Source organism: Coptis chinensis, chromosome 1 (assembly GCF_015680905.1).
Source record: "Coptis chinensis isolate HL-2020 chromosome 1, ASM1568090v1, whole genome shotgun sequence".
NCBI lineage: Eukaryota > Viridiplantae > Streptophyta > Magnoliopsida > Ranunculales > Ranunculaceae > Coptis > Coptis chinensis.
In genome coordinates, this window is record NC_141456.1 from 34,534,086 (window position 1) to 34,546,766 (window position 12,681).

The 12,681-nt window shown below is 35.1% G+C and overlaps 1 protein-coding gene and 1 pseudogene across 1 annotated transcript; one reads left to right on the plus strand and one right to left on the minus strand.

The window, feature by feature from the left end:
* Window positions 1–4,180: 4,180 nt before the first annotated feature.
* On the minus strand, window positions 4,181–6,514 carry LOC147523640 (paired amphipathic helix protein Sin3-like 3; annotated as a pseudogene).
* Window positions 6,515–10,431: 3,917 nt separating this feature from the next.
* LOC147523641 (uncharacterized) lies at window positions 10,432–11,073 on the plus strand. Its single transcript, XM_086571762.1, has one exon. The coding sequence runs from the start codon at window positions 10,432–10,434 to the stop codon at window positions 11,071–11,073; it is 642 nt and encodes a 213-aa protein (XP_086427888.1).
* The last annotated feature ends 1,608 nt before the right edge of the window (window positions 11,074–12,681 follow it).

The window sequence follows — 12,681 nt, forward strand, 5'->3', positions numbered from 1 at the left end:
AGGCAATAGAAACTAAAAGTAATAAGAGTTTCATTAATTTTTTCTTTTTTACTGTTGTTTTCTAAACGTTTCAATGGTTTATTTCTATTTCAATTTATTTTTGGCTTTTAACTTTTAATTTTGCAATTGTTCCAGTTTCAGAATATTGCCGCGTCGTTATTGTTGCAATTGTTCCGAAGGCAATTGGATCAAGACATTATCAATGCTGAGCCTCCAAGATTCAGTTTGGAATTGAAGATATATATTATCTTATTAGACCATATTAGTATATTAAGAACATTTTGGTAATCTAAGTTTCAATGTTAATGGGTACTTTCAATGGGGTCACATATTGATAAACAAAGATTTTTACTTTAAAATTATATAGCTTTAGCTATATGAGAGTGTTTGATACTTGGATGTGTTGGATTAGAATTTGGGGTACACATGAGATGAACTATGAAAGCTAATAGTCCGTAGAGCAGTTTTAGGTAAAGTAATTGGGTAATTGCGGAAAAGTTTAAAGTGAGTATTCAGGCGCAGACCCAAGTAGATTATAACCACACTAACGTTGTTTGTTCCATTGTTATCCCATTCAATTAAGTTAGTTGGTTACCTGGTTTGTTTTTTATTGTGTTGGTTTGAACTCTAAGTATTATTATATTAATTTATGTGTTATAGTTTTTATAGAAATATCTCAATATGTTTACTAGATTGTTCCAATTAGTTGGTAATTCAGTTCGAATGTTTATTAGTTATGTATCTAATTACTGTTTTTGATTAGATTTCAATGTTAAATCTTGCGTTACCCGCCTTTTGACAACAGTTTAAAAAAACAGGCATAACTAAGTTGAAAATCCTTTTGAGAGTAATGGTCAAAAGGATTTTATTGTATCTCATTCCTATCACTTCATATTTCTCATTGATTAAGTTGAAAATTGTAGATGTATAAACTACTATGATTGTACAACCTGGACCTATAGTAGACTTCCTAATTGCCAACCAAAATGTGAGGGATCCGTATCAGATTGACTGGGCAAAGGTAACCTTGGCTGTTTTTCATTATCGGGTGAGTGGGTAATGATCTTGCCACTTTAATGCCTTTGGTTTTGTCTTTGTTAACAGGCTAAGAGAACACTCAAAAATCTAAGGATAAAGGCAAGTCCCTCTAATATGGAGAACAAAATCACTGGATTAAGTGAGCTTCCTTGCAATCAGCAAACGCAAGCTCTTAATGAGCTTTATTTTATGAACTTCTTGATCAAACAATGTGAAAATTGTACAGACCGGTTGATATTGTTGTGTACTTGATGATCTATCTTGATTAAACTTTAGCATTTTATATATTTTGATGTGTCTTTGTAGATTCTCATTGAAGCAGAGGAGGGATGAAAATGGGGATGAATCTGGCAAATAACCATCCAATGTATGATTATTTTTTGTGAAACATCGAAATATTGAGTTGCGTTTTTCTTCCAATCTGTCGTGCATTAATGTTGGGAAACCGAAGAAACCAACTTACATACCACTTGAAGTGAATTGAAAGCTCTTTTACTTTGGTGTATCAATAGGTCACTTTTGTAGTAATGTGATATACATACTCTCATTAAGAATTCTTCATTGTTAAAGGTCGGGTTATCAATTGAAACGGCTTGAAAGGTCAAGCAGTTTAAAATATCAAACTTCATTGTATAATTTTCAACAACAGTTTACAAAGTCGCTCACTGGTTTTTTACCACTAACATTTTTCCCTTCTAATTTTAACACAACAAAAATTAGTGTAACGCTAGTTAGTTGCTATGCCAATGTTTTCATTAGATTGTATGTTTTGGACTTAAGTTGGTTTAACTAGAATTCATTCCCTTTGAGACGATGTCTTCATTGGCGCTAACATACATAGGTAGAAGTCAAATTTATACATCACCCTATCCAGCTACCCTCTCGCTTTCTTACCCATTTCATTTGAAGACACCAATAGAGATAAAGAATTGTTCAAAATTTTGGCAAAGACTGCAAGCAAAGATCTGCTTACTAAACTACACGCTTTAGCTCACAAAAGTAAAACCAACTGCAGTTCTCAAATCCTATAAATACTCATCTCAACAACATGAACTCTTCATCTCATTTCATAGCTCAAAGACTTCAAATCTAACAGTAGTAAAAAAAAATCCATCTCCTTCAAAATCTGTCCTCTTGAATACTTCAACTTTATTGTTTTATTGTTACAATGAAGAATACATTGATCATTTACATCTGCGTGAAGAGTTCTTTCAACACCATGAAACCTTTCAAGCCGTAAAGGAATCGTAAGCTCTCTTACTTTCGTTCCAGTGTATGTAACTCCTATCAAAAACTTGGAGCCTCTCACTTTTGGCATGGTTATATCGAAAATCATAATATGAAACATAAACAGTTGAAAATATCCATTGTTTACTTATTTGTTGTGCGGTCCTAGGGAATAGAAAGTGCATAAAAAAAAAGATTTGCCAATATGCTTAGGTTCCAGTCTCATTATTTCCTTCTTGCATGTGTAAGTGTGATGTAGTTTGTTTATTTTTTACACTACTATAAATAAACTTACTTTTTATACTATTGTTTTCTGTTGCCTTAAATTTTCTTCACTCATGGAATCAAACGATAGTCAAGTTATATCTATGGTGAATTTTTTTTTTAACATGGAGACTCTTTATTTTGACTCCAGAGTACTAAATGATAAGAAACCAATGTATGGAAGATAACCTCGTTTTAAGACATTTGTAGATGAGGTCTTTATTCAACATGGCACCTCGACATACGAAGTTCCATCTATTGGAAGCAATAGTAGAGTTTTAGTACCAAATCCAACAATTTTTTTTTTCTTAAGAACACTACCATTTTTCCCAAGACACCAATCAGATATAGGTGTTTCTATAATCAAATTGTTACCGCTTGACAAAATGTTTCTATAATCATCTAGGCATAGCATAGTGATTATGCCCAATGGATCACGCTTATAATGCCTCTCAAGACTCCTTCATCGCACACTCGCACTTTGCTAACTAGCTACTCAATCATTACACTTAATTTGACTCTCAAATAACCAACATTCAATTGCATTATGTTATCAAGTTGAAGTCTAAAACCCGCCAAAGTTTTGCATGTGGAGTTGGGTGCGTGCTAATAACATTTTCAGAATGGGGACCAACAACCAATGTAAGCATTCAGCGATGCAACTAGCTAGCATCCATAATTTCTTCCTTTTGTCGTCTCTATACAGATGGATTGAAAAAAAACAACACTCTGTCATTTGAATCATTCAATCTCCATACACATGAAATAAGACCCACATTATATTGAAAGCTTTTAAATTGTAATCTTGCCACATAAGTATCTTCCGGAAAGCTATTATTTACACATTCAATTCACTCCAACTATTAACATTGTCCAATGCATTTTTTCTAATTGTTTCAAAATGTAATCGTTTCTAAATAAATAAATAAAAATTATTTTTTTAAGCTAGCTACAAAATCTTTCGCTGTCCAAGCTACCTACTTATTTAAACCAACAAAAAAAAAAAGCTAATAGTACAACATCAAAAATCAAATCGAACAAAGAATACAACTAGCGTATTGAAGTGTTTTTTTCTTTATTGAACTTTTTAATTTACTATTCTAATTTACATGCTTTCATTCATTTTCCTAATTTTTCTTTTCTAACACGTGCAATGCACGTGCCCATTTGCTAGTTGTAAATAAAGGGGTTATTCGTTTTTGTATTAGTTCTTTCCTCACCCTTTTCTCTGGCCATACGTCACATGAAAGTCCTGTATATTCTTCCGGTTTTTCTTTTCTTGTCTTAGTAGTCTTCCTATCTATCTGACAATTATATTCTAAATGCTTGATAACTCAGTTTAAGTTGTCTTCATCAATTTCTTACGTGACAGATTGACGAGGATGATTCTTTTGTACTAATGGAAAGAGAGTTCGATCATGGAGATGACAAAGAACACGTTGATGCAAAACCATCTTATCATATAGCTCTTGGTTCCTATTTACAGAGAAATGGATTAAAGCCGTTTATAGGATAGGCTTACCTAATGTACCTTTAGCTCAAGGTGATGCTTTGCCTCAGGAGCTCATATGGAGGCTCCTGGGTAAGGAACAAATACAATGGGATAAGCTTGCTGATTCCGAATTTGGAGGGCTATGGTGCATGGAAGGATCTATTGACACATGGTCTTGGAGTTTGAATGTGCCGGTCTTACACTCAAGACCATTGGACACTCTAACTCCTTCCATGGCAGTGCTTGAAGCAGAAAACTCGTCTCCAGTAGCATATTTTCGCTTATTTCTGCGTTAAATTAATATGAACCATTGAATTAAAGAAATCCATAAAAAGTTACTACTATGTTGATGTGTCTTCTTAAATACCTCGCAAGGAAGACATCATGTATTTCATTCCTGTCAAGAATTCGTCATGCAGATAACCTGCAAAATTAGGGTCTATGGAAACGGCAGTTACTTCAGGCTTTTCATAACCATAATCCATCAGCTGTATAGACAAACGGGTTGGACTAGAAGACTGCACAACAAAGAAAAGAAAATTATCATGGCAATCCAAGAGAAGTCACCCTGCTTAAGGAAACTCAAAACTGGCAACTGAAGACTTGCACATTCAAATCGATAGATATTCTCATCGTGGAGGGCACGAGCATTTTCATGGTATATTGAATCCACAAATCTGATAGGTTTCCTTGAGTTCTCATATGTATGAAGTTGAAGAAGCTTATTGTCCATTTCATCAGTCGCAACTGTTTGAAGCTGTATTAACCACGAATAAGAATAATTGGGTGATTCTAATATCCATGCTGGTATACTACTAGTACCAAGCCTAAATCCTTTATCAACAAGAGGGAAAACCTAAGACCTAATTCAAAACCAAAAGAACATAGCTTACCTGCTTGACAAGTTTATGTATTAACTTGTCTAATGTGAACAGAATATATGCCTGAGTTCCAACTATAGCTCTGCATTCATCCTCGAACTTTGTATTGTCAGAAGTACCATCAATTAAATTGTATATGGCATTAAGTAATCTGCAAACAGAAGAATCCAAATCAGTATATGCCAATCCACTTTACATAGGACATCCCGTCAGAAATTAAACTACCCGGCGTAATAGTCAGGTTGGCCTAAATCCTTTGAAGTTCTCCATTTCCTTTCACCAGACGATGAGCCTTTTTTTTTTTCCTATCAGCACTCTCATAAAGTGTCTGTGACCAACGATTAAACCATGTATTCATGAATAACTTCAAATAAGATCTGTATCTACAAGGAGTGTATATTTACGAAAAAAGTAAAACAAATTCTTACCTCATGAAGCCTAAAAACCACATACAAGGAGTCGTTCCCATAAAGAATTCGAGAATCTTTCTTTTCTTTGCCATGCAACAAAGAAGGGACATGTTTTGTAAGAGGCTTCATCGTCTCTAAAAAACACTCAGAATATGGCAATGACATGCAATCTCCGTCTACATCATGTGCATCAGCAGTCCCCTCAGCCTCACCTTCACTTTCTGCCTTGGTATCATGATCGACATCTTCCTTATCTTCTTCATGATCTTCCCGAGAGCATTCGTCACCTTCACCAGACTCACTCCCTGAAACATCTTCACCAGCCTCGGATGCATTATCACTTTCCTCCATCAATCTTTGTGCACTTTCCTCCCCCTCATCATCAGCATCAACACCATTTTTGCCTCCTGCCTCACGACGGCATAATGCTTCTTGTCCATATTAGGCTTCATATTGCCTCTTTGGAGTAGATTCCTTACGTTTTGGCATGACATCTGTGCCAGAAGTTTTATAGACTTGAAAATTATCCTCTTCAAAACCTCAGTTGGAAAAAACTCACCCTCTTCTTTATCGACCTTGCTATGACCAACAGAATCATCAACCTTAGTGTTTTCTGCCATCACCCCATTTGCCGCTATAACTGGTTTTGTACCATCACCATCCTACAGGGCATGAGAAATGTACTTTGAGCACCAAATAGCTACTTAGACCTAATCCAGGCTAACAATAAGCCAGGAGTTTTGTGATCATTGCAGTAAAAGAATTTAGTATCAATCTACGGAAAAAATATGACCATAATAGTCTGTGCTCATTCTAGATTTTCATTCGCACGCTGCACATCTCTATTAACTAGGATAGTTAGGACCTTCAAGGGATCATAATGTAAGCTCATACCTGTGATGAAGGTAGGGCTTCATTAGAAAGTCCAGCCTCAAGCGCACCCTCAACAGCAGCAGGACAAGTTTTGGATGGTGTTACACTAAACCCTTGCAATGAGAAAGTATCACAGCAGTCATAAATCCAAATTATAACCTTCAAAATAGAAAAGTGATGACAAATACACAATTTATGTTTGAGGGGTTACCATGACTTTGTTGTGCTCTAATAGCAAGTGAAGCATTGTTGTTGGTTAACCTTTCATTAGAATTAGCTTGTGCACTAATTACTGATGATTCCTCAACCACAGGAACATTATTCGACATTCTTCCATTTTGAAGAGCATCTCTCCTACGGCTAATTTGATCTATACAATGAACACCATCTTATTTAGCTTTTTCCCCATTTACAAATCCATCCCTACAAAAACTTGCTTGTTTAGGTGGAATGTTGTCATCTTCGTTGCTAAGAGAGTTGATTTTGCCGTAGCGATAGTAACGAACTAAGCGAGCGTAAAAACGTTCAAATTTAGACTGATGAAACTAAACGTAGTAATTTCGTTAGATTGGGTTGCTTGACATTATCGATAGCAACTTCATCATCTGGATTGCCATTATATTGCTTTCTCCGGCCTATACTTACTACGCCACTTTTTACATGACTTTTAGCCTTCACAACATCTTCATTGTCCTCTGTCCCCTGTTGCCTAGGAGGAATACCTAACATTGGTTCTAAAAAAGTCGTCCAGATCCTCATAACTTTCTCCAACTGTTTTGTGGTTGTACATACCTCATTACATGAGTATTTTATGATATGATACAAGTCTTCATGGATGTCTGAATCAGAATACTCAAATTATATATTAGGAATTTTAGAACGTCTATTCCCAGCAGCAACTGCAAGAAGGACATCGTCCTCTTTACGCTTCTTCTCATTTATTTCTTTAATCTCAGCCAATAAAGCTGTACAATAAAAAGTGTATAATGAGTTATAGGAATGAAAAGTAGAAACTCAACAACAGAAGAGAATAAACATTAAACTGGTTCTAGACTTCAATTGAATGCATATTAAATCTGAGAGACCACACGAAATGAAGTTGAGATGTTGATGTAGCCTACTAATACAAACACAAAATACAAATAAATTATGACACAGAAGAAAATCAAATCCCTACTAAATAGAGCATATTTAGTCAAATTTCATTTATGTTTTAGTCTTTGACAACTAATATTTAAATTAAGATAAGTACACGAATAAGCATTAACAAGTAAGATTCCAAACCTAAATTTCCCCAAATTTGAGTTTGCAAGTGAAAATTGGTGTATAATCCTAGGACTACTGATATCCTTTCTTAAGACAATCTTAAGAGAACCTCAACAAAATTGTACTTTCGTATTTCCATGCTTGGCCTTCATTCAAAAAACATATCAATAGATCACAAAATAAATGTATCAACAAGTAAAGAGTCCAAAACTAAAATTCCTCAACTCTTCTTATATCAGCTCAACAAAGTGGGTTTCTAAAGAATCTTTATTGATAAAATTAATGGGAAAAACATGCATCAACAGGTTTATGTGTTCTTTATCCATATAACTATGGTTAGGGAAAAACAGGCACCATTTATTTATGCTGAGGCAAAAAAAAAACATTTCTTATCATCTTATCAAAATGACCCAAATTTAAGGAACTATCACTCTGTTCAAGAATTTTTTTTTAAAAATATAACATTCTTAAACAGTTAAACTATATTCTCACTTTTCCTGATAATCCTTTGCATTTGACTAACAATATATTGACTGATTTTTTGCTCCCAGCGTTGGTTCCTCCAAGCGCTCCAAGGGAATTATCAATCACACATGTTTCATTTTTTCCACAAAAAAAGAGTAGTTACATCTAGCACAAAATCCTCAAAATTCCTGATTTTATTAGTTTGTCCCTCATAAGTCATAACTAATAATTAAAAAGGAAAAGAAAAGAAAAGAAAAAATAGGAATCAAAATATGAAAAACTTGATGGATGCATTAAGAACAAGCTAACAAGAAGATGATATTATTATTATTAACACGTTTTTGCAAGATCGAAAAAGATGAAGAAGAAATACACATGTTTGTTGGTTTATTCCACTTTGCATTTATTTTATTTCCTTTATGAGGGACAAACTAGTAAAATTGGAAATTTTGAGGATTTTGTGTAGGTAACTTCCTTTTTTTTGTGGAAAAGATGAGACGTATATGGCTCAAAATTTCCTTGGAGCGTTTGGAGGAACCAACACTGGGAGCAAAAAATCACACCAATATATTGTCAAAATCTGGTTGTAGTGGGCAAATATCGTGCCTTTAAATATTTTTATTTGATATTTCAAAACTCGAGATATTGATATAAGGATCAATATCTCGATATATTGCGTTGTTATTTCAAATGTTTGCAGGTATTAAACAGGAAATGAGGGAGGATGACAAGGGACTCGTGTCATGAATGGACTGGATCAAAGCTAATTGGGGACACTATATAAAGACTGGATAAAGAAGAAAGAGATTCATTCGATTATTCCCACAAAACTTATTAGAAACAGGAGAGAGAAAGAAAGAATCAGAGTGATTGTAAAACTTTCATGATTGTTCAATAAAAAAGCTTCATTTACTTCATATCAGATCTACAACTTACTTCAATTTCATTCAAACCATCATTTAATCTTAGTGATCTTAGAACGATTGAGAGAGATTGTTCTTAGACATCACATTGGCGCCGTTTGTGCATCGAGAACAAGAAAATTTAAAATTTTCTTCTTCTTCAATTTCAAATCCGAAGTTTTTCTGAGGTTGAGTGAAAGAGGAGTGAAAAAAGAGTGGGAAGTGAATCATAATGGCTCCAAAGAAGAGAGCAAATAGCAAGCGAGTGGATAATGATAATCAATCGAACAAGGAATACAAGAACTTCAGTAAGTAAGTGATATAAGGAGGAAAACATTGAAGTAGAAGTTTCACTTCAAGAAGTCTTGAAGCGGTTAAGGGAAGTGGAAAAACATAATGCTATATTACTTATATATTACTTAAAGAGAATCAAGAGATGAAGAATGCAAGTCCAAGTTAGGTTTTAAAAGATCTCCATGTGGAAGAAGAGGAGGCTTGTAGTTCAAAGTCAGTTAGTCATTATACAGAAAAGGCATCAGCAAGAAACAAAAGAATAGCATAAGCATCGCAGATACCTATATTTCCGATACCACAACCCACCACCAAAGAGATGATACAAGAAATAATGCAGAAGCAGTTGGGTAACCAGCTTCTCGAGAAAACTTCAGCATCGATAAGAAGATTGGAAAATGATGTCATCAGAAACCCGATACATCAAAGTGTCGAGATAATGCCCATTCCACCCAAGTTCTAGATTCCTAAATATACTCAATACGATGGGACGTCGGATCCGATGGATCATCTATTTGGATATCGACACCAATTTTTGATATACCAAGGAACAACCTATCTAGATTCATTATTATGCAAGTCCTTCTTTTCAAGTATGAAGGGGGAAGGCGTTGAAGTGGTTCTGTTCTCTGCAAGAGGGATCAATATCATATTTTAGGGAGATTGAGGAAAAGTTTTTGACCAATTATGGTCATCAACGAGTAAAACCAAAGCAAGTGTCGGTTTTGTTCCAACTCAAGCAAGGAAAGAAGGAATCTCTTAAAACCTTCTTGTCGCGTTTCAAGGCAGAGGCGCAACTTGTAGAGCATTTAGATGAAACATAAATGACAACGGTGATGGCATTTCAAACAGGGCTTATTCAAGGTTTTGATATGCACAAGTATATGCTTTGTAAGGATATTAAAACTCTGAGAGAGTTGTATGATAAAACTGAGAAAGATATGCAAGTTGAAGAAGGTATTCTAGCAGCATCGGTTCAACCAGTGTTGTAGGTGTCGGAATCAAATAAGTCTACCAAGGAGGAGAACTATAACAAATCTGATAAGAGGAAATCGGCTGATCCCTATCCAAAATCAGAAAATCAACCTTCATAGAAAAAATGGTTTGAAAGATCACTGAAAGAGGAATTAGATCCAAGTAATTATATCGTCATTAATACTAAAGTGGAAGACATTTTAAGGAGGGTGGGGAAAAAACCTTATTTCCAGCATCCGACTTACAAGCTTCGGGAGATAGTAGATAAACCTTTCTGCAATTTTCGTAAGGTCAAGAATCATGAGTTAAATAAGTGTCTATAATTGCTCAAAGAAGTGGACAGATTAATGCAAGATGGAAAGCTTCGGGAGTTCAGAGCTGATGCTAGACTGGAAGTAACAACTATGGTAAATGATAAGTCCTTAGGGGTAATCAACATAATATATAAAGGGGTTATCCCACAGAAAAAGATTATAAGGGATAAAATCCAAAAGATATCAACAGTGAAAGAGGTACTAGAAGTGAACGTGGAGCTGATACCGGTGAACCTTTCACTAGTATCGCCAAACATACCTGGAGCTATTATGTTTGTTCCTAATGATCTATCAAAGGTAATGTTGCCTCATGATAATGCTTTGTTGATTACATTAAGGATACCAGGATATGATGTGCAAAAGGTGCTGGTTGATTGTGGAAGTTTAGTGAATATTCTGTTTTGGAAAACATATACGGGTATCGGTTTTGATGAATCACATCTGAAAGAACCACATTTTAATCTGTTTGGTTTCAATGGAAGCTCTACTAGGCCAGTTGGGGAAATTAAATTGCCAGTAAGAGCAAGTCCACGGACAGTTATGACTAAATTTATAGTCATCAAGCATTATTCAGATCATAATGCTATCTTGGGAAGAAAGTGGATACATGCTATGAGAGCAGTTCCGAGTACTTTCTACCAGGTTATCAATTTTGACTGCTTATGGGCCACATGAGATAAGAGGTGATCAGTCAGAATCCGAGAAATGCAATTTTGTTACTGTCAAGGGTATGATAAAAGACAAAAAAGTAGACACTGGGGGCGTCTCGGAGAGCACAAGGTAGCAATTAACAGAATCTTCATCTCAAATATCCGATACCAGTAAACAACAAGAGTATTTTAGATTCACCCCGAATATGAAAACAGAGTTGGAAATGGTTCCAAGCAAAACGATGGAAGAAGTGCGGAAAGTAAATATTGGTCAGAACAATGAAAGTTGTTTTACTTTTATTGGTACAGAGATGAGTTTGAAAATCAGGCAAGATTTGATAGAATTCTTAAAGACAAATAAAGATGTATTTGCTTGGTCGATTGCTGATCTTCGGGGAATTGATCCTCCTATATGTTCTCATAAGCTGAATATGAGAGAAGGAGTAATTCCAGTGCATCAGAAACATAGGACGGTCAGGCTGATATATGAAAGTGCGGTACAAGATAAGATTCAGAAGATGCTTGAATGTGGAATTATTAGGGAAATTGATAATTCAGAATGGGTAGCGAATAATGTTGTCGTACCAAAGAAGAATGACAAGGTTAGAATCTGTGTGGATTTCACCGATGTTAACAAGGAATGTCCTAAAGATTACTATCCGATGCCGAGAATTAATGAATTGGTCGATCGAACAGCTGGGTTCGAGTTGTTGAGTTTTTGCGATGGTCATTCAGGATATTTTCAAGTTATAATGATAGTACTAGACCAACTGAAAACAACGTTCATTGTGGAAGGAAGTCTTTATTGTTTCATTAGAATGCCATTCGGTCTAAAAAATGCAGGAGCAACGTATCAGAGGTTTGTGGAGAAAATGTTCAGAAATTTGATTAAGCATATTGTGGAAGTATATATCGACGATATGCTAATAAAATCGAAAAAGGCGGATGATCATGTGAAAGACCTCGATACGGTGTTCCGAATATTCAGACAATTTAATATGAAGCTCAACCCAGAGAAATGTACTTTTGGAGTAAGTTCAGGGAAATTCCTGAGATATATAGTCACAAAGAGAGGTATCGATGTCAATCCAGATCAGATTCGAGCTCTTCATCAAATGCCTTCTCTGAGTACTAGAAAGCAGATACAAAAGTTAACAGGAAGAATTGCAGTTTTAAATAGATTTATATCAAGAACTTCTGACAGATGTAAACCCTTATTCAAGTTGCTGAAAAAGAATACAAAATTCATATGGGAGGAAGAATGTGAATTGGCATTCTCAGAACTAAAAAAGTATCTTCAAGAAGTGCCAACTTTGATGAAGCCAGAGGAAGGTGATACTTTATTTTTATATCTAGCAGTATCTGACTTTGCTATTAGTTCGGTACTAGTAAAAGTAGAAGATGGAGTTGAGAGACCTATTTATTTTCAATCTAAAACCATGCTCGAGGCTGAAGCTCGATATTCGATGTTGGAGAAATATGTATTAGCTCTCCTATATTCTACTCAAAGGTTGAAATCGTATTTCCAATCCCACTCAGTCATTGTGATGACAAATCTTTCTTTAAAGCAAACTTTAGCCAAGATAGCTAAGTCGGGAAGAATGGCGAAGTGGTCAATGCTTATTTATGAGTT